The sequence below is a fragment of the Mesocricetus auratus genome, unplaced genomic scaffold, assembly GCF_017639785.1.
Source record: "Mesocricetus auratus isolate SY011 unplaced genomic scaffold, BCM_Maur_2.0 Super-Scaffold_100042, whole genome shotgun sequence".
NCBI lineage: Eukaryota > Metazoa > Chordata > Mammalia > Rodentia > Cricetidae > Mesocricetus > Mesocricetus auratus.
In genome coordinates this window covers 6,916,407-6,938,105 of record NW_024429219.1, presented here as the reverse complement: position 1 = coordinate 6,938,105, position 21,699 = coordinate 6,916,407, and the positions used below count along the sequence as shown (strand labels likewise).

The 21,699-nt window shown below is 46.3% G+C and overlaps 1 protein-coding gene across 5 annotated transcripts in view; it reads right to left on the bottom strand.

Moving 5' to 3' along the window:
• Positions 1-21,699, bottom strand: part of Ube4b (ubiquitination factor E4B) — a 101,993-nt gene that overhangs the window by 64,305 nt on the left and 15,989 nt on the right. For all 5 annotated transcript variants that reach the window (XM_013120007.3, XM_013120006.3, XM_021232539.2 and 2 more), the window contains exon 2: positions 7,056-7,242. In XM_013120007.3, the coding sequence (XP_012975461.1) occupies positions 7,056-7,242 (187 nt within the window). The remainder of the gene's footprint in view (positions 1-7,055; positions 7,243-21,699) is intronic.

The window sequence follows — 21,699 nt, the reverse complement described above, 5'->3', positions numbered from 1 at the left end:
TCATTTTCTCAGACAGATCTCAGTACACACCCTCCATTGCCCAGAGCCTCCGCCTCCGGCTCAGGCCCCCAGGTTTACAGGCATAAAACCATGCCCAGCTATTTGATTTTATTATTTGTTTGTTTTAACTGTTTCTATTAGCAGATGGAACCCAGGACCTCCCAGATGCAAAAGCTTTTTCACTAGTTGCATGACCAGCTGCATGCCAGCTTCTACACCACATACAAAACATTCCCTCTCCCAAGTCTGAACCAAGAATAAAAGGAAAAGGATTTTAATATAAGCAACTGGTAACTGAACAAAAGATTACAACTCTGCTGTCGCTTAGACAAAAGCAATGTGCTTCAAAAGAATAGCTTCCGCTTAATTGAAATTCCTAAAACGCACAACTACCATTGTTGGTGACCTTCATAAAAAAACTCAAACTAGAAGGAAACAAGATGGACTTCTCTGTCCCTTGCATCAATCACCCAGCCCATATTGACCTAGAATTCTGCCTCTGGTTTTCTCTCAAAGATCAGTAAGGCCTGTCTACAGCCTTGCTCCCTGACGTCATTCAGGCCTCAGCTGACCACACCTCATCAATTACTGAGGCTTAAAGCTGACTAACACTAGAGCAGACACATTCTCTCCGGCGGTCTCCTCAACATTTACTCCAACACCCTATCTCCCAATAAACTATAAGCACTGAGCTTAGAACTGATCCTAGGGTGTGGCATGATTTAAATAAATGTTAAGTGGGGGCTGCATGAGTTTACAGCATTTGGCACATCACTAACAGCCTAGAGACACTAAAGCGTAAGGTAAAACATAACAAGAGAATTCAGGGGAGTGAGAATAACACCTGTAAAGAATATACAAGGATTATCCGATTTTCTAAGTTAACAATGCTCTTTTCTTTGTTTAAGGCCAGCTTTGTGGTTGGGCAGGGTAGCATATGTAGCATTGGGAATGCAGAGGCAGAAGGATATCTGTGAATTTGAGACCATCCTAGTGTAGAGAAATCAGGCCTACCAGGGCTACAAACTGAGACCCTGTCTTACAAAAAAACAAGGTAACTGAGCATGTGCCCGCGCGCGTGCGTGTGCGCCTGTGTGTATGAGAGAGAGAGAGAGAGAGAGAGAGAGAGAGAGAGAGAGAGAGAGAGAGAGAGAGAGAGAGAGAGAGAGAGAGAGAGAGAAAGAGAGAGAAAGAGAGAGAGAGCGCGCGATATGAAATTAAAGGAGGGGGGCACAACACTGAGACTAGAAATTAAATCCAGGGCCTTGCACATTGATAGGCAAGGGTTCTCTCAGCTATACCCTTAGCCCAGGGGCAGAATTAAAAACATATACAGTCCTAATTAGAGACTCTGTCTCAAAACACAAGGTGGAGGACCTGGGGAATGAGACCTCAGACTGACTTTTGGCCTACACACCAGTGCGCACACAGTAACCACTGGCAGTGACAGTCTCCCAAATGCACGCGTGTTATGAGACTCAAAAGCAGTGTCGTGTAACTTTTAGTCTTTCACATCAAACCCCATTCAAGGTGTGGCCAGAGAGACATGAGGGAGACGCACCCACACACTCACACCTTAACAAAATCCAGAAGTCTCTGAAAACCATGTCCTTGTTAAAAGGCCACGGCAACCTTTTCATGAGGACAGTTGCCTAGCAACCACCGCCGTTAGCCTTTGACTGAGGTCTCCCTCTTTATTGATCCTGGTGGCCAATGATAACTCTAAGCAACTTAAATAACCTTGACTTTACCTGTGAAATGGTCTTCCTTTGCCTCCTCAGACATGAGCACGCTGCCCACAGCACACATGCCCCTTTCACCCTTCTGTCCATTTCCAGTGAATTCACTTCCTCGGAGGGCTTTTTCTCCATTGTTAGGTTAAAACAGCAGCAAAGTGAATACTGTACAAAGTCATAACTTTAAGGTTCACGGTGGTGAGAGACAGGCAGAGTATCAGGACCTCCACAGAGGGGTTCACAGGTATTGGTTATGTTTCCATATCTATCTGAAGTATTTTGTCCTTTTTTAATTTCAGAAGGAAACGCATAGTACAGAGATAAATTTCTCTGCAGGAGAAACAGCAAGGTAGACTGGCTGGCTACAGGGAAAGGAGGGACCTGCATAAAATTCACCTCTTCTACTTCTAACACTGTCAACAAAACCATTGCGGCCACCCCACCCCTGCAGCCTGCTGTAACTTGTGGCTTCTGACAGAGAAGCAGTGTGCTAGCATCGGGCTTGGGACGGGGGATAAACAACATGACGAAGGGCTCTCTTGTAGAGGTCCTGGTCTACTTCCCAGCACCCATGTCAGGAAACTTACAATCATCTGTAACTCCAGTGCCAATGCCCTACTCTGGCCTCTGAGGACACCTGCACACATGTGCACACATTCACACATAGACACAAACACAGATTTAAAATAAAATAAATCTAGTCCCAGCACTCAGGAGACAGAGGCAGGATCACTGTACATTCAAGGCCAGCATGGTCTACACTTTTAGGTCTCACACCACATAGTCCATAATCCTCCTGCCTCAGTGCTTTAATCAGATGAGCCATGTTGCTGGCCCCTAAGTTTTCTTCTTTGTGTGTGTGTGTGTGTGTGTGTGTGTGTGTGTGTGTGTGTGTGTGTGTGTGTGTGTGTGTGTTTTCTTTTTGGGTTTTTTGAGACAAGGTTCTCTGTATAGTCCTAGCTGCCCTGGAACTCACTCTGTAGACCAGGCTGGCCTTGAACTCAGAGATCCTCCTGCCTCTGCCTCCTGAGTGCTGGGATTAAAGGCGTGCGCCACCACACCTGGCAATTCTTCATTTTTAAAATAACAACTGTCATAATTTCTGGAAATTTCTTTAAGCTACACAAGCCCATGTTGTTCTAGTCATTTTCTCTTGGTAATTCCTGCACTAATTCACCACATCTTAAATTCTATGCCAGGCTCTAGTGACAGCACTGGGGACACAGGCTCAAGTTCAAGGAGCACAACTTCCTGACCCAGAGTGTCTCCATGCCATCGTGGGAGGCAGACATGACAGGGCACACAGCCAGACATGGTCCCGTGGGTGTGGAAAACCACCACTAAGGAGGTAAAAGCAGGTGGATCCCAAGATTAAGGCCAGCATGGGCCCTACACAGCAAGACTATGTCTCAAAATTAAAACGAAAACCCAAGATGTACGAGCAGCACTAAGGCAAGAAATGCTGAGAGGAATACAACCTACATTAGAATGCGATTTCAGACAGCAGCCAAGGACAGTTTTCCTGAGAAAGGGACACGAAAATATTTTGTTTTGCTTGGTTTGGGTTTTATTTCTTCTTTTTAAAAACCACCTTCACTGATTTATGGGTGAGGGAGGCTGCCACCGTGGGGGGGGGGGGGGCATGGAGGTGAGTGGGTGTCTGTGATATGGGGGTGGGCTGGGTGTTAGCGTGTGTTGTGTATATGTACTATGTACGTGGAGTGTCTGGTATGTGTGTGTTGTGTGGTGTGTGTGTTGTATGTATGTGGTGTGTCTGGTATGGGTGTGTGGTATGTATGTGGTGTTGTGCAGGGTGTGGGGTGTGTATGTATGTGTGGTATGTGTGGGTGGTGTGTGGGTGTTGGGGGGGTAGGTCAAAGGATAACTTGGTAAGGTATGCTCCCTCCTGGGACCAAGTTCAGGCTGTCAGGCTTGGCAGCCAGCACCTAATTTTGGTTTTCTATGCTTTTGGAACTTATGTCCAGCAAGTGTAGGCCTCAGGTGAGATATGAGGAAATATGACAACTTGATTTTATTATTCTTGTGTAGAGAGAGTCATGCACACCACAGCATGTATAAGGAGGCCAAAGGATCACCCTGCAGAGTCAGTTTTTTCCTTACAATTTTACATGGGTTCTGGAGTTTGATCTCCGGTCATCAAGTTTGCTTAGTAAACACATTCACCAGCTAAGTCATCTTACCACCCCCCTAGACTTGGATGTTAAGGAGCTGGGAATGAGTCACTAAGAGAAGTACTTGCTGTGCATGGGTGAGAACCTGAGTTCAGTTCAGATCTCCAGCACCCACATAAAGCTAGGGGTAGCTGTGCACAGTCGCAATCCCAGTGCACAGGAGACGGAGCAGGGAGGACCTCAGGGTCTTGCGGCCAGGAAATTTAGCCAACTCCCCAAGCTCTGGGTCCAGTAAGAGACTTTGTCATAAAATAAGGTGAGACACTTGATATCCATTTCAGGCCTCCACACACAGGAACAGGCACATATACCTGCACACACAAAACTTAGTTTTAATATTTTAACTGAGACACTGATTAGATGTGAAAGTAGAAGTCAAATGGGTCATAAGAGTCTAAAGCTCAAGATGCAGGTCTCAGCTCGAAATGTAAACTAAGCACTTATCAAGCTGGAAGGAATAATTAAAGTCGGGAAACTAGATGAAATCAATGAGAGAGTACAGATAAAGAGTCCCAAGTGTTTAAACAGTGAACCCTAACATCCTGCCGTGTGGACACTAGGGGAGTGAAAAGGAACCCTGCAAGGAACTGAAAATGGAGAGGATGAGCCGGGCGTTGGTGGTGCATGCCTTTAATCCCAGCACTTGGGAGGCAGAGGCAGGCAGATCTCTGTGAGTTCGAGGCCAGCCTGGTCTACAAGAGCTAGTTCCAGGACAGCCTTCACAGCCACAGAGAAACCCTGTCTTGAAAAACCGAAACCCTGTCTTGAAAGAGACAGAGAGAGACAGAGAGACAGAGAGAGACAGAGAGAGAGAGAGAGAGAGAGAGAGAGAGAGAGAGAGAGAGAGAGAGAGAGAGAGAGAGAGAGAGAGAGAGAGAGAGAAAGAGGGAAAGAGGGAAAGAGGGAAAGAAGGAAAGAAGGAAAGAAGGAAAGAAGGAAAGAAGGAAAGAAGGAAAGAAGGAAAGAAGGAAAGAAGGAAAGAAGGAAAGGGAAAAAAGAAAATGGAGAGGATGGTGACCAGGACATGAGGGTGTTCTAGAAGCTACAAGATGTTTCAGGGGAGAGAGGGTATAAGCGCAAAGGCACAGGAAGAAGGACTTATCCCAGAAGGCTTGCTGCCAGCAGATGGGTGGTGGCTGGAGGGAAATGGGAAGAACGGACATGATCACAGCAACCAGATTGGAAACAAAGACTAAGCTGCTCCTGCTGCATGTGTGTTTTCACCACAAACCGAGTGTGTGCATGGACAATGATGTGTTGCACACTTGGGTGGGGAAGGAGAATAGGGAAACATGGCATAGCTGATGTATTGGGGTCTACTTGAAATTGTGATCATGGATTTTAACTCAGACAGATGGACCACATGGCTGGGTGAGCTCTTCTCCAGCCTTGCTCCAGGGCAGGAGACAGACATCAGGTGGGGAATGGATGTAACTGTGAAGCAACCAGGCAAGAAAAATAAATTCCAGAACTGCAGCTCTGAGCATGTTTCCAAAGACAAACTTACTCCTGGAATCCTGAATGCTTATCAGAGAACTGCCATAGCTGCTCAAATCATGTACCCACACAGTGTTCTTTGCCACCAACTGATGCTTTGGTCTCAATTTCTGTTATCACTAAAAGAATGATAGATGGGCATTTAACCAGGCAGAAAGAAGCCTCCACTGAGGTTTAATGACTTAAGGCCACAGAAACTGCAAATGCTCTCAGGGACAAGGATGACTGGATGGCTACGGCAGAGTACATCCATTCTTATAAACAACACACATGGCTCTCACAGCACCTCTGTACCTTTCCTATAACTATAAAAACAGTAATTACGAGATTACCACGTTTGATAGAAAAGTCACGTAGGAGTCAGGCGTTGGTGGCGCACTCGAGAGGCAGAGGCAGGCAGATCTCTGTGAGATCGAGGCCAGCCTGATCTACAGAACGAGTTCCAGGACAGCCTCCAAAACAATACAGAGAAATCCTGTCTCAAAAAACCAACAAGAAAAGTCATGTAGGAAAAATACTTCAGGTACACATGAGTGGATATCATCAATTCCTAAGACAACCCTGAGCATCACCTATAAGAGTTAAGTCGCTCCCAAGGAGACAGCTACAAATATCATATAGGTAGAGCTGATTCCTGCGGTGCTGGGGATTGAACCCAGGGCCTCACACAGGCTGGGAAGTGCTCTGCCAACCACAGTATCCAATGTAATTCAAAGAAAAAGCTCTGTGTCCAAAGACAAGACATCTGTAACCAGAGGGTCACCATTTGACCACTACTTCTATCTTGATTTGCAGATTTTTTTTTTTTGCTTGCTTGTGTGTAATCATGTGTGCGCGCCCGAGAGCGCATGTGTATGCATGCATAAGTCAAAAGATGATGGTGAAGCCGGGCAGTGGTAGTAGTGCACACCTTTAATCCCAGGACTCGGGAGGCAGGCAGAGGCAGGAGGATCTCCGTGAGTTCCAGGTCAGACTGGTCTACAAAGTGAGTTCCAGGATACTCACGGGGAAAACAAAGAAATCCTGTCCCAGAAAGAACCCAGAGTTGATGGTGGGTGTCTTCCTCTTGTTTTGAGACAGGGCCTTCCTTCCACTGGAATTCACCTACTGGCTAGACCAGCTTGCCGTGAGTCCTAGAAAGTCCCTGTCTCTACCTACTCAGTTGTCAGTTACAGGCACAAGCTCCTGAACACAGCTCTTACGTGGGTACCCAAATTCTGGTCCTCACACTTGTGCAGGAAGCACCTTACCCACCAAGCTCTCTCCGAGCCCCGAGAACCCTGGCAGAACACATGCTTTCAGAAAGAAATAATGGGGGTAAGGGGAGGCATCAACCAAATTCACAAAATCAGCAGAATCAAATTCAGTCTTGGGCAGCTCCAAAGGCAAGGACTGAGCCTGCTGGGAGGAGAGGAGGGGAGACAGGGGTGAAGGGGGGGGAGAGTGGGGGTGGGGGGTATTAGAGGAAGGAGACAGGCTTGCACAAGTCTTCCCCGGCACTATCAAAATGAACAGAAACAGTGAAACACGCTGCAGTGACCTGTAGGCCACTGATTGCTTTCATTTGTGTGGTGACATTAGTGATGACATCAGAAGTACAATTGTTTCCAGGTTAGAGGCTGAGGCTCACCTGCTGCACCTATGGGGGAGGTAGCTGGGGTCATGTTGTGGACATTGAGACCAAGGCTCTGGGAGGGGCCTGGGGCTGATGCAGGTATCGGAGGTCCCGGAGGGTTCTCCCTCTGGGGAGACGTAAGTGGGGTGGTTGGTTGGGAGGTCTGTCCACCAGCAAGTCGTGCCAGGCGCCTCCTGCGAATCTACAAAAGGGAGAGAAAAAGGACACTCTGTAATAACTGGGAGCAGAAACTCAACTACCTGCAAGAACAATGACATCCATATACTAAAAATCATTGATAACCACTTCCAAGCTTAGCAGCCAAATAGTCCTTGAAAAGAACATACTGAGGAATGTTTTATAGAAGTTATCCTAACACAGGCAGTGTGTACTATTAAACCATCAAGGGATTATTGCTAATGAAAGAATGTCACTCTTCCTGCCAATCATATCCCCAACACATGCTATGGGTGACATATCACATTGAATTTCTTTTATCAATTACAAACAAAGGAGCAGTGTACTGTGCTCCTGATAATGTCAGTCATTAAAAGCTACAGGATGTGTATAAAATTATAAGATTGACACATTTAAAACTAATGAGACTTGTGTCTTCCATTTGAAGAAAGTAACAGGAAGATTTATCCCAATGAATTAGATAGCCCCCAAAAAATCAATTTTATTTTGAAGTAGATATTTTCTAAAGAACACAGAACTTAATGATTAACATGTACTGGTACAGTACTTAGAAAAATGATGACCCACTTTAAATCACAAGCAAATAAAAATGTATTAAAAAAAGAATATTCTGAGAAGAAAAACAAGGCAAAGCTAGTGTTCTAGGTTTTGGTTCTCTCTCTCTCTCTCTCTCTCTCTCTCTCTCTCTCTCTCTCTCTCTCTCTCTCTCTCTCTCTCTCTGTGTGTGTGTGTGTGTGTGTGTGTGTGTGTGTGTGTGTGTGTGTGTGTGTGTGTGTGTGTGTGTGTGTGTTGCATGTCCACATATGCATGCACTTGAGCTTGAATCTGAGAAGTCAGAGGCCAATCCCAAATGGTAGGCCTCACCTTCCCCTCCTAACCTGGGCCTCCCTCTGTTGTTCCCCACTGCTCAAGGCATCCTAGCTGCCCTCTGTCCTCCAGGATATCTGTTGGGTCTCAGCCACTCTCCCCCCCTTACCCCCTCGTGTGTGCGTGTGCGCACGCTAATTCAGGACAGGATTTCTGGTGGTTAGATAAAAGCCAGCATTCCTCAGGAACGGACGGATTGGTTTTCAATCCTCAAAAGGAGTCCCTCCCCCAGCTGCTCGGCCTCCTCTCCAGCCTACCTCACTGCTCTCCGGCCATTCTGGCTATCTCCCATCCCCCACTCCCCGCTCTCCCACTTCCCTAGCCCGGCCCACATCCAGAAGGCTTTCTTTTCTCTGCTGGGCTCTCCTCCAGATGCCCTGGGTATTTTCTCTCTCTAATCCACAATAAAGTGCTTCCTCCTAACCTAGCGATCAAACAGGCAGCTTCTTTACTGCACACTCACAACATTTTTTTCTCTGCCCTCTACTCACCACAGGAGCGAGCGCGGGAATAAAAGCACACTACTGCACCTGGCTTTAAGGGTGCTGGGGACCCGAAATCTGGTCCTCAAGCTTGGACAGCCAGGGCTTTCCTCACGGAGCCATGGCCACAGCTCCAAACTAAGAGTCTTGGAAGCTGCGCCCTTACAGTAAAAAAAAACTGTACTTTGATTGCCTGACCAAGGGTATTCTAGCTCCTTGACTGACACTGTAAATTTCCAATATGCCCACTACCCAATACATCAAACCCTGTTATTAACAAAACAGCATCATGTAATAATTGTATAAAGATTAGATTTAGATAAGGGCAGGAGCCATGGCTCAGCAGTTATAGGCACTTTGTTCTTACAGAGGACAAAGGTTGGATTCACAGCATCCGTGGTGGCTCATAACCATTTGTAACTCTAGTTCCAGGGAATTTTAGGTCCCCTTCTAGTCTCTGTGGGGACCAAGCATACATGAAGTATACAAACACATATGCAGGCGAGACACTCATACACAAAATAAAAATAAATCTAAAAGTCCAGTAAGACAGATTTTACTATACACTCCAAGGGCAAAAAGAAAATATAGTCTGTATTCTTCCCTGAATACTCCAGTTACCAAGTGATGGAGAAGAGAGTGGATCCCAGTAACGTTTCCCGTTTCAGTCATTAACTCCCAACTAGGCAGTAAGTTCACATGCACCTCCCACCCTCACCCCCCTCCCACGGGGCAGCTGTTCAGTTGCACAGGCTATGTGTGCTCTGTGGGACCTGTGCTGCTGTGAAACAAGCCAGCCCCTAGGCACACTCCTGCCAGGAACGAGGAGGAGAATAAAAGCTTCAGCTGTGACAAACGGTAACAAGGACAGACTCACTTGAAGCTAGATGTGTGTCATTCTCACATGTCAGGACCCCTGCTCCTTTTATCATTCTTAGACCAAGGAAATATCCTGAGTCCTCTCTGCAAAGCGGAGCAGCTCCTCCTACCTGTGCTGCAGACATGCCTATCGCTTCACCCCTGCAGACGATAAGCCAACCAATCACTTCACCCTAAACCCTAGCATGTCACATGGTAACTACTGATATTTACTTCACTGTATCAAGCCATTTGAAGAAGGGATTAGTAGAGGCTAGAACAGTGGTTCTTGGCATTCCTAATGCTGCTTTAACACCGTTCCCATGTTGTGGTGACCCCAACCATAAATTTTCATTGCCACTTCATAACTGAAATTTCCCTCCTGTTATGAACTGCAATGTAAATATCTGATACGCAGAATATCTGGTATACTACCCCTATGAAAGGGTTGTTCAACTCTCAAAGGGGTTGTAACTCACACACAGGTTGAGAACTACCAGGCTAGGGATCCGGCACAATTGATAAAGTTCTTGCTTGACGAAATATGAGTACCTGCATTCAGATCTCCAACCCCTGGCTCGGCTCCTCCTCCCAAGCTGCAGGAAGAGCCACCCCAACCACCCAGGCTTTATCTAGATGCTGGAGATTAGAGTAGTACTTCACCCACTGAGCAACCTCCCCCAGTCCCAATTTTCCTTTTCCTTTGGTTGCTTGATTAAGGCTGGAACACAGGCCTTCCACATTCTAGGCAAGCAGCCTGCTTCTAGGCTATCAGTCCCAGCTCATGTTGTGATTTACTTTGAAAATTAAGAGATAAAAACTGCATCGTGAAGCTGGGTGGTAGTGACCCACGCCTTTAATCCCAGCAAATCTCTGAGTTCGAGGCCAACCTGGTCTACAACACTATACAGTGAAACACTGTGGGGGAGGGGGGGTGGACGGGCTGCATCTTGAAATGATATCAATGATGGGACTGCAGAGATGGCTCCAAGGTTAAGAATGAGCACCGCTCTTAGAAAGGGCTTCAAGTTAGTTCCCACATTGGATGATTCAAAACTGTCTGGAACTCGGGTCCCAGGGGATGCCTCTCATCTGGCCTCCTCGACACAATTTTAAAATTTTTATTATATATTATATTTTACTATTTTGTGTGTTTTGCCTACATGTCTGTCATTGTACCACTTAGGCCGGTGAGAGCCCTTAGAGGCCAGAAAGGGCAGATCTGCAAAGACTGTAGTTAGTGATGGTTTTAAGCTGCTATGTGGATACTAGAACTGAACCCAAATCCTCTGGGAGAGAACCAGTGATTTTAACCCCTGAGCTATCACTCCAGCCCGAAATAAGAATGTACCTTTTTTTTTTTTTATTTAAAGACATTACTAAAAACACTTTACATTGATATGAATAGTCCCCACTCAAAGTCGCTCTGGTGTCTTGGGTTACATGCTTCATTTGGCTGTTCTCTTAGTGACTCTTGTATATCCTAATTTTCAAGCAGTTATCCTTCTGTGTTGCTATGATCTGTGATTCTGCTTTTGCCTTTACAGCAACCAGTACTTTCAGAGCTTAGCACTGCACCTCATCACCACATGCATCGCCACATGCATACCCTGCAAACTCATCACCACATGCCTGGCCTGCTTTAGGTTTGAATGCTGGCACTACATGTGTTGCACTTGTGACGGCTTCACCAGAGTACTCAAAAGTACTTTGTTTTGGTGTTTTGCGACAGGGCTCTTGTAGTTTAGGATGACCACAAACTCATTATTTAAAGCTGGCCTGAGATTACAAGCAAGGGTCACCATGCTCAGAAGAAAGAAGTGTTACTCTCCGCTCTTGCAGAGGACAAGAATTCCCTTCCCAGCACAGCGCTGTGTGATCTCACAACTGCTCCAGCTCCAGGGCATCTGCTGCCCTCTTGTGGAACCACAGACACCTGCACTCAAGTGCACAAACACAAATACAACCAAAAAAGGATTTTACGTTGGGTGGTAATGGTGCATGCCTTTAATCCTAGCACTAGAGGAAGAGGCAGGAGGCTCTCTGTGAGTTCAAGGTCAGCCTGGTGTACACAGCTACACAAAGAAACCCTGTCTTGAAAGACAGAAGAAAAAAATTTGTAATACTAATAAAACTTTAGAAGTGGGAAGAGCCTCCAGAAAATGGCAATGTAAATGTAAACAAAAGCCACTTAGAAGAAGCCTCAAAGAAACCAGTGGAGGCTAAACCCCAGCAACCTGAAGACTGGCGAGTAAGGACCTGCTTCTGTGGAAAACTTGCGGCTTTCTGCTTTGGATGTAGTAACTGACAATGTCAAGGAAGTACACAGAGGTCAGTAAATCCCTCGGAAACACTGAGACACAAGGGGACCCTTTACTTCTGTGACCACCCTGGGCCAGGCTGAACTTGCTTCAGGGGGTTGCAGCTCTATCTGAAGCCCGGCCTAACAGCCCATCCCTGTGATCCCAAAACACCAGAACTGATGCAGGAGGACTGGTACATACAGTGAGTTTCAGACCAGCCAGGGCTACAGCAAAACATTCAGCAATTGAGATACCGCAGTACGTATGTGACAGTTACAACTGACCATTTCTGTAGGTGTGAACACACAAGTCTGTGTCAGCACTGTCACAATGGGAGTCAGCAATGTGTGTAAAGGCACTGGAGACAGAATAGGACAAACTATTATCCTGCAAACTGGGGGATGAGCTGTCAATCAGGTAGCTGGTGGAGCAACCACTCCAGTTTTTAAGGGTCAACCTTTGCTCATTTTGAGTCTGCCTAAGGTAGTCCAGGCTGATTCTAAACTCACTGTGAAGCCAAGGATGATCATGTATCTGTGATTTCTCTGCCTCTACTACCAGAGAGCTGGGATTACAGGCCCACAACAACATGCCTGTTTTATGTCATGTTAGGGATATAACTGAGCTATATCCCCCAAGTACCAGCAAGAACTACTCTGGGGGCTGGAGAGATGGCTCAGAGGTTAAGAGCACTGACTGTTCTTCCAGAGGTCCTGAGTTCAATTCCCAGCAACCACATGGTGGCTCACAACCATCTACAGTTCAATCTGGTGCCCTCTTCTGGTGTGTAGACAGAACACTGTATATGCAATAAATATAAATAAATCTTTAAAAAAAAAAAACTACTCTGATGGGAGGTAGGGAATAATATAGGTTGATCAGAGTGGGTTTAGGAAGGGGAAGGGGGAGACAGGAAGTACAATTCCTTCCACACCACAGCACAGGTAAATGGCACAGGGAAGCAGGACAAAGGGAGACTCCTGCTGGTCTCTTATAGACAAGGAAGAGGGCAGCAAAGCTGCACCCTGGAGGGCAGAGGGCAGCACCTGTGCCAGGTCCTCAGCTAAGGAGAGCAAATGGCCACTGCTTCCCTGAGGAGTGGCTCTCCTGAGCAGAGGCCCTGCACAGCCAGCTGCACAGGGCTCCACGCAGAAATACGTAAGAGCGCAGGAGATGCGGCTGCAGAAGACAGGGAGTAGGGAAACCACCTACTGAACTGAGCATGCACAGAGATGTGGTAAGGAGACAGCTGGTGACCACCTAATCAATGAGGCCAACTGACACGGCTGTGTACCTGTCTCCAGCCACAGAGCTTCGCAGAGACACTGTGGGCAGAAAGACAAACTCAGCCCCAATCAGGTGATGCCAGACACAGAGGCTGCTCAGAGGCCGGGGAACAAGTAAATATCCCAAAAGCCAGAGACTTCAGTTTATAAAAAGAACTAATTGAATTCTCTGTCATATAATAAAGATAGCACCAATTTCTGAAGCACCTACATCCTATCCTATTGAAAATAAATCAGGAAAGGCAGGTTGTAACTCAGGAAAGTTAAGTAAAGTAGCTAGCTTATGATTCAGAAATCAGAATTATATGCTACTTTCATGGTATTGTTAGATTTCCCTGAACCTTACTTTGTTTTTTGTTTTTTTTTGGGGGGGGGGGAGTTGAGACAGGGTTTCTTTTGTTACTTTGAAGGCTATCCTAGAACTAGTTCTTATAGACCAGGCTGGTTTTAAACTCACAGAGATCGGCCTGCTAAATTTCATAAATCTTAACATAAAAGGCAAGTGGTCTTTTTTGTGGTCCCAATTCAATTAAAAAATGAGAGCTGGCTCTGGATTTGGAGCACAGTGCCCCCCTCCTCTCCCCCTCTCCCCCTCTCCCCCTCCCTTTCCCTCTCTCTCTCTCTCTCCCCCTCTCTGAACCCAAGCATGTTTGTTACAGGAAAATCCACAGTTTCTGTCAGAAAAGCCACCTGGCTTGAGACAGAATCGAAAACAAAAGAACTATTCTATTGCCACTAATCTCATGATCCTTTGGTTTTATTCTGACTCTCTAAATTTATATATATTGAAACTTTCTATCGTGATATACAGCACTAACTAATTTTAGAAATAGGCTTCATCTGGCTTCCAGTATGCGATTTTGGGCCTGAGTCTGATGCAGGTAACTAGAAATTAAGCTTATGTACCCCAGATGTAGTTAATAGACTGTGGTCCTTTAGCCTCTCTGAGATCTGCTGCATATGACATTTAAAATGTTTTAAGTTTTCTGCAGTGAACTGTGGCTACTCCTAACAGTGACCTTTGAAGTTTCCAATAGGATGATGGGGCCCCACAATGACAATTCCGCCTGGATGGTGGTGGTAATGCCATTAAGCTGATAAAGATCAGCTTTGAACTACAAACTGTTTGGGACAATTTCAAGGCAGTTAGATGAGATGGTCCAGCCTCACAGACGGTTCCATCCAGGACTTGAGATCAGCCCTGCACATTCCCATTACATACAGACCTGAACACTATCTCAAAAACAGACAACACAAGCCGAATGTATTTCCTTCCATTTCATGCAGATGCCCTCATACAGATACACTTATAATTAGGAACAATGAGACATTGTGTTCTCTATAACTTGCATGTTAAAATACAGTCTGTTGTATATTTCAAATAGGATATAATTTTTATAAATCTTTCAAGGTGTGACTGGAGAAATAGCTCAGTTAATAGAACTGGCTGCTCTTCCAAAGGACCCAGGTTTGGTTCCCAGCACCCAGATGGCTGCTCACTGCTTACAGTCATTTTGACTCCAGTTTCAGGGACCTGATGCTTTCTTTTGGCTTCTGTGGTATGCACGCACCCACATACATAAACAAACACACACACACATGAACATAGTAGAATTAAAAAGCAACTTTCAAGGAGCCCTAGAAGGGCTACTAGTTGAGAGTTTATGGTTTTCAATTGAATATAAACTAAAATATTTTCTACAAACACTGTCCGTACCAGCAGGGAAGAAGCATGGGGCAGGGACGTTACTTTGAACTGTGACCATGGCACTTAAGCCCTCCATGGACTCCTACAATGCTGGGAGTTTGCAATGGCTTAGCAGCCTAGGCACTAAAAACAGCTGGCTAGTAGAGTCTGGAGAGGTTGGCTGTACAGAGAGAAGGCAGGGGGCTCATCTGATAGTAGAGACATGGCAGGAGATGTAGGCCAGAGTAGAGTACCTGCCTGGATAGCCCTGGGTTGATTCCCAGCACCACAGGGGAGGGGGCAATGTCACCTCACCTTTGTCACAGAGTCTGGGGACAGCTCAGCAGTTAAATAGCATTTGCTGATCCCAGAGACCCTGAGTTGAGTACATAGCACCCACACCTAGCCATGGTGGCTCACAACCATGGCTAACTCCAGCTCCAGGGATCCAACAACCTCTTCTGGCCTGAGAGGACATTTATACACACCTCTCCTACCACCCCCCCACACACACCCCCCACGCAGCCGGAGATACCAAGTAACACACAATAAATAGACCTGCATTCCAAAGTATTACTAACTCCTTTTCCTTATCCAACCTACTTGTTTACATTGAGCACAGAGGACTGGTAATCTCCTTTAGTCAAACTTAAGTCCTTTTTAAAGGATTTTTTTTTAATGTCACAGAGCGAAAAGCCAAAAGCATGAAAAGGGAACTGTGTGGCGGTTCCGCGGCTAAGCCTGAGCCCAGACACTGAGCAGGAGCCGCATTCCTAGAGCATTTCTGTCTGCTCTGCTTCAGTTTGCATTTCTAAGAAAATGCTACAACAGGGCTTTCCCTAATGGCTCCTCTCTCTTAAAGCTGTACTTCCCATCCCCCTCCTCCAGATTTACCAATACTAGACTCAGAGCAGGGAAGGCCCTGGAGAGAGGTCAGACAAGCAAGGGCAGGGTAGATTAAACTTTGAGGGGGTGGGAGCATCCACAAAATATTGTTTTAAATTTAATAAAAGACACATCCTACAAAAATGCCTTGCTTTTCAATTGGAAAATTTTAAAGTAGATTCCAACAGAGAGACACCACTTACAATCCTTACGTTGTGGGATGGTTTCCTAAAAATGTGCTTCACATTTGCCCATTCCACACAAGAGATCAATGCAGGCCTACCCCTGCCCTTTCCTGCCAAGGGGAAGGGGATCACTGACTATAACCTTTCTATTTACAATGTCACAGACAACCAGTTCTGGAGGTTACTGGGGATCCTAACACAAAACAGCAGCAGATACCGACCTAACCCAACCCTACTTCTGTGAGCCAGAGACCAGCACACTCCTGTTCCATTTCACAGGTGAGGACCCCCCCCCCATTAGTGACTTGCTCAAGGACACACCTCCAGGGTGACTGAGGGTGACTTCTCACCTCTCTCTTCCCACACTAGACCTGTCTCCACAGCAGGACACCCCTTCGATGACTATGGTGGCACGGTGACAGCAACTTCTTCCTGGAACCATGCCCTTCTACTGGATTTTAAAATGGGGTGAATATTTATGCTTTTCGGGTTTACTCTAGACTTTAAGAAGCTGAACTGAATGAAAAGCAGGCTGCTACCGACAGGTATTGATCCCCTCTACATTTAAAAGGATGCAGATATACCTTGCAGCAGACACTACTATTAGTGACAATCCACATAATACAAGTGGCACCTTTTTGGGTTTTATTTCTTCTTTCATAGTTTCTAATGACAATAATGAAAACCATTATCATCTCCTACTGCATCTCTAAACCCTGAAAACACTTGGTCATTGCTATGCTCTATCCTGTCTTCCCTGAGACCAGGATGACAAGGCAGCTCCCACTGGAAACACTATTAACTATTTGGGCAAAGGAAACAAGTCATGGTGAATTCTAGCCAAGCCAGAAGTGATTCCTGGAACTGCCACTAACTGCCATCGGTGCAGGGGGAAATACAGCCTCCCCAGGAAACAGTGTGCCCACGGAAGGGGAAATGGTCTTGATCTCTCAACACACCTGGTGCCAGGGCCCTCTCCGGCAAGCTGCCTCTTGTCCCGACATGCTCCCCCCCACATAACTGTTCCATACCACACGACCTCCTCCCCTGGTTCCGGATCTTGTGTTACCATCTCAATGAGGTCTTCAGCCACCACTACCCATCTCCCACATCTCTAGGCTCACCAAACCTGCAAACAGTTCAGCACAAATCAAGTGTGTTTGTGTGTGTGTCTGTGTACACAAATGTATAAACAGAGAAAATGTGAAAAAAATTAACAGCTGATAATTGCAAACAATTTATTCAACCTGTCTGCAGACATGAAGATTTTCAGAATAAAAAGTTGAGAGCTGATGGGGCTGGAAGATGGCTCAGTGGGCCAGGGTTCGATTCCCAGCACCAACATGTAGCTTACAACCATTCAGGGCACCCTATGCTTTCTTCTGATTCTGCAGATACCCACTTGATGCAAATACATGCATTCTGGCAAAACCATAAAACAAAAATACCATAAAATAAAAATACTTTTTTTATTTTTAAATTGAGAATTGAGTACAGCAGCATACACTATAATCCCACCACTTGGGAAGTAGGGGCATAAGAGTTAAATTTAAGGTTATTTTACTCTCACTCATAAAAACAAAAAAGACAAAAAGGGAAAGGGGAAAACTGAGCCTGTGTATGTATACACTCTAGCCTGGCCATGCTCGGCTGCACATAATGGAATGGAGTAGAACCAGCCAGGTTGTCTGAAGGTAGCCTGGAGCGCTAGAGAGTGCAGCCCGTGAGCGTGCAGCAGGGACTATGACAAGACAGAGGGAGTCTCTCAGCTTTCTTTCTGTTTCTGTGATTCAACCACCTTTCTGTTCCAAGTTTCAGAAGAGGACTGCCATCCTGAAATAGACCCCGCTGCTTGTTACGCTCCGTAAGCCGGGCTCTGACTTACAGGGTCTGCTTATGAGCACGTCCATCGCCCGCCCGGAGACGCTCAGCAGCGCTGGACTGCAGCACCTCAGACTTCTTCACAGCTGGGTTTTCAGGGTTCCAACTCTGACACTGAGTATCAATGTCAGTCATACTTAAATCATCCCCAGGAACAGCTGTGAAGATCGCGCGCACTCAAGTGCCTGAGCTGTGCTCATGTCTGACCTGGGTGTCTTCACGGAAGAAGTAGAAAGTAGCCAGGGTGAGTGCGGGATGAAGGTGAACTGTCAGAAGCAGGTGGGTCTGCAGGAACCCGCACTGCTTCCCCGGCAAAGGTAAGTGTGGCCAGACAAGGGAGTCACAAGTCACGCCACCCCCCTCCCTGAGGTCTGGACTTGATCACAGAGAAGGCAGGGAAAAGAGGGAAGCATCCAAGCAGGGGAGGGACTGGGTCAAAGGACCCACCACTCCGGCTACTATGAGGACATAGCTCTAAGACCACCAGGGCAGTGAAGACATGGAAGAGAGTGACAATCCAGAGACACTTTTTAATAAGTACAACAACAGGCCTTGGTCATTCTTTAGAAGTGAAACATGAAGAAGTACTGGAAAGTGTAGATTCCAGGCCTCGCTGTCTACACCGAGACAAAATTCTGTAGGATGAGACTGCAAGAGATTTCAAGCAAGCAGGACAGCCAGAAATGAGGCCAGTACCAGCTCCCTGGAAACCCGGGGGGAAACTGTTTTGAGCCCAGAAGTTCATGGCGGCTTGCATCTGTATCCCAGCAATGGGAGGCTGGAAAAAGGTGATTTCCAGAGATTCCCTGGCCAACCAAAGTGTCAAGCTCCAGGTTCAATGAGAAACCATCAGAGCCATAAACAAAGATAACTGATTTCAACCTTTGGCTCCTACGGGCTTCAACACACACACACACACACACACACACACACACACACACACACACACACACACACACACACACACAATAACAACAGCAACAGTTAACAAGTAGCAATGAAAAAATTTTTTATGGTTGGGGTTACCCCAACATGAGGAACTGTATTAAAGGTCACGGCATTAGGAAGGCTGAGAACCACTGCTCTATGCAGACTCTTCAAAAAGTACTTGAGCTTGGTGTGGTGGCACACTCCTGTCATCAGGGCACTCTGAAGGCTGAGGCAGGGAGAGCCTAAGTTCAGGGCAGTCTGACCTAGATAATGAGTAAGGGAGGGAGAGGGAGGGAAGCTTTTCACCTTTCAAGCTGAAAACATCTGCCACAAAGCCAGTGCTAGCTAGGTCCAGCCACACAACCTTAGCTGCACCCATGTCTACCAGGGTCACCTCTCTGAGACCTGAGTTCCTGACTGGGGAGAGGGTGACAGGGAACCCTGGCCTTGCATGGTAAACACGAAGCTCCCTCTCCATTAGCGCTGTTTACTCATCCGCACAACCCAAGCTCTGCGTGAGCAGAGTTTGCTTGATTTTATTCACCGATACACCCTCAGCAACCTTAACAGTGTCTCACCCAGAGAGTAGTCGGTAAACAATTGCTGAACGAATCAAGAGTGGCGCCCCCTAAAGACTGGCGGCAACAGCCTTCTCAGAGACACACTCACGCCCCGATACATTTCAACCTGGAGCCATCTCCATCCTTTTGCTCTTTACTTTCTTTGAATCTCAAACCCTGTTTTCCCCTGGCTTAGGTTCTGTGTCAGCATGACAATGGCGTGTGCCTTGAGCAAGGCTGCTGCGGTGAGCTGACTGAGAAACAGCGCAGGAGAGACCAGGAGCACCCAGAGCCCCCACCTGGCAGGAGACTGCACTGCATCCCGGGCTGTTCATTTGGGGGGTTTTGTTGGTGGTGGTTTTTTTCTCGTTGGTTTGTTTGGCTGGTTTTTCTTTTCTGAGATGGGCTCACTATGCAGTTCTGGCTGGCCTGCACTGCTAGGAACCCAGGCAGCCTGTTAGCTCGGAGACTGCCCACCTGCCCTCTGCTTCACTGGTGCTGGCTTCCCTCGGGGGTTTTGTTTGGTGCTGGAATTCAACCTGGGTTTTATTTTCTGCATTTGGGCAAGAGGTCTCCCACTGAAGCTACACCTCAGCTCCATTTGTTTGTTTTGCTTTTCTAAAACAAGGTCTCACTGTGTAGCCCAGGCTGGCCTTGAACTTTCAGTGATCCTCCTGCCTCAGCTTCTCCAACAGAGGAATTACAAGATGGGTCACCATACCCAGATGTCCACACCAAAACCATCAGAAGGTAACCCTGTGTTGCCATGCACATTTCTCATCTCACTTAGAGATGATGAGCCAAGACCCAGCAGCAGCTGCTTCTAACACTAGTCCACAAAACGACTCTGGTAAGCCCAGGTGAATCAAACAACACCAATTCCTTTTAAGGTACCAGGGAAAGGATGGCTTCCTAGGACCTGAGCCTGTGTCTCTGGCACTCACATAAAAACTGGACTGGGGCTTGCATCTGTAAAGGTGGGTTGCCCACAGGCAGGCTCCTAGAGCTCACTGGAGAGCCAGTGAAGACAGGGGATGGGTTACAGGTTCAGTTGAGCTCTTGTTCATGAAAATAAGGTGGAGAGCAAAACGGGGACACACTAACCCTGACCTCTGGTCTCCAGGAACACAAGTATACACACACACACACACCACCACCACCACCACCACCACCACCATTCACATACACAAAAATAATTTAACTGGACATGAGAAAGAATGAAGAAAAAAGTAAGTTAGTGAACAGAACTTGGCTGCGTAGGGGAGCACACACCTGTAGTTGCAGGTCTATCTCCTGAGTCCAGAAGTTAGAGGCCAGCCTGCATCATACAGCAAGACCTTGCCTTGAAAGATTAAATCAAAAAGAATTTTTGGAAACCCAGCTACGGGCTGGCAAGACTGCTCAGTGGATAAAGGTGTCTGCTGCAGAAGACTGATAAGCCAGGTTCTAACCACGAGACCCACACGGAGGAAGGAAAGTCATCCTCTGTACCCCCAAGCCCCCACACACTGTGGTACATGTGCACCAACACATATACACACTAATAATGAATGTAATATTAAAACCAAACCAATTATTTAGAAATAGTTGGTTTTTTAATTGACTCAAAATTATTTATAATGGTACACACCTATAATCAATCCCAGCACTCAAAAGGCTGAGGCAGAAGATGAAAAGTTCTACACTTCTAAGACAGCCTGGGCTACAAAGTAAAAGCATGTCTCAGACAAACAAAAGGTTTTCATCAAGATGCTACAGAAATGATGGCGAGTCTATATCACAAGCACATAAGGCTAGACAAACACTAGCATATAAGGTCAACGTTACTATCCTAACACAAAAATGCCAAGATGTTACTTAAATTGTCTCTTAAATGAGTTCAAACAGGAATTCAAAGAAGCTATGCATTTCTTAGTGCAGGTTTAGTGTTAGCCTGTTCCTGGGAGGAGAGTCTGAGAACAAACACTCACTAGAACTTGTCCTAGAACTCACTCTAGACCAAGCTGGTCTTGAACTGACAGAGACCTGCCTGCATGTGCTTCCCAAGTGCTAGAATTAAATAAAGGTGTTTCCCAACACATGGTATTTACATGCTTTTAACTGTCTCACAATTTGATCACAGTTTAGACCCAAAGATACTTTTCCTGGAGGAGGGGGCTGGGAGGTGCAATGCTTGCCCAGCATGTGCAGACCCTGAGTTTCATCACAAAATGGCAAAACCAAACCCCTTAGAGAATCTCTATGTAGCCAAGAAAATTATTTTTGCCGGGCAGTGGCAGCACACGCCTTTAGTCTTGGTACTCAGGAGACAGAGGCAAGTGATCCTCTGTTGAGTCTGAGGCCAGTCTGGGCTGTTACACAGAGAAACTCTGTCTCAAGAAAAAAAAAAAAAAAGAAAAACTACACAAAGAGAAGTCTAGTGAATGGCTGATGTGGCGGTTCATCACAGTAATTCCACTACTTGAGAGATGGGCCAGCCTGGGCTACAGAGTGAGATGAAGTCTAAAAAATAAATAGATAGATAGGCAGATAAATAA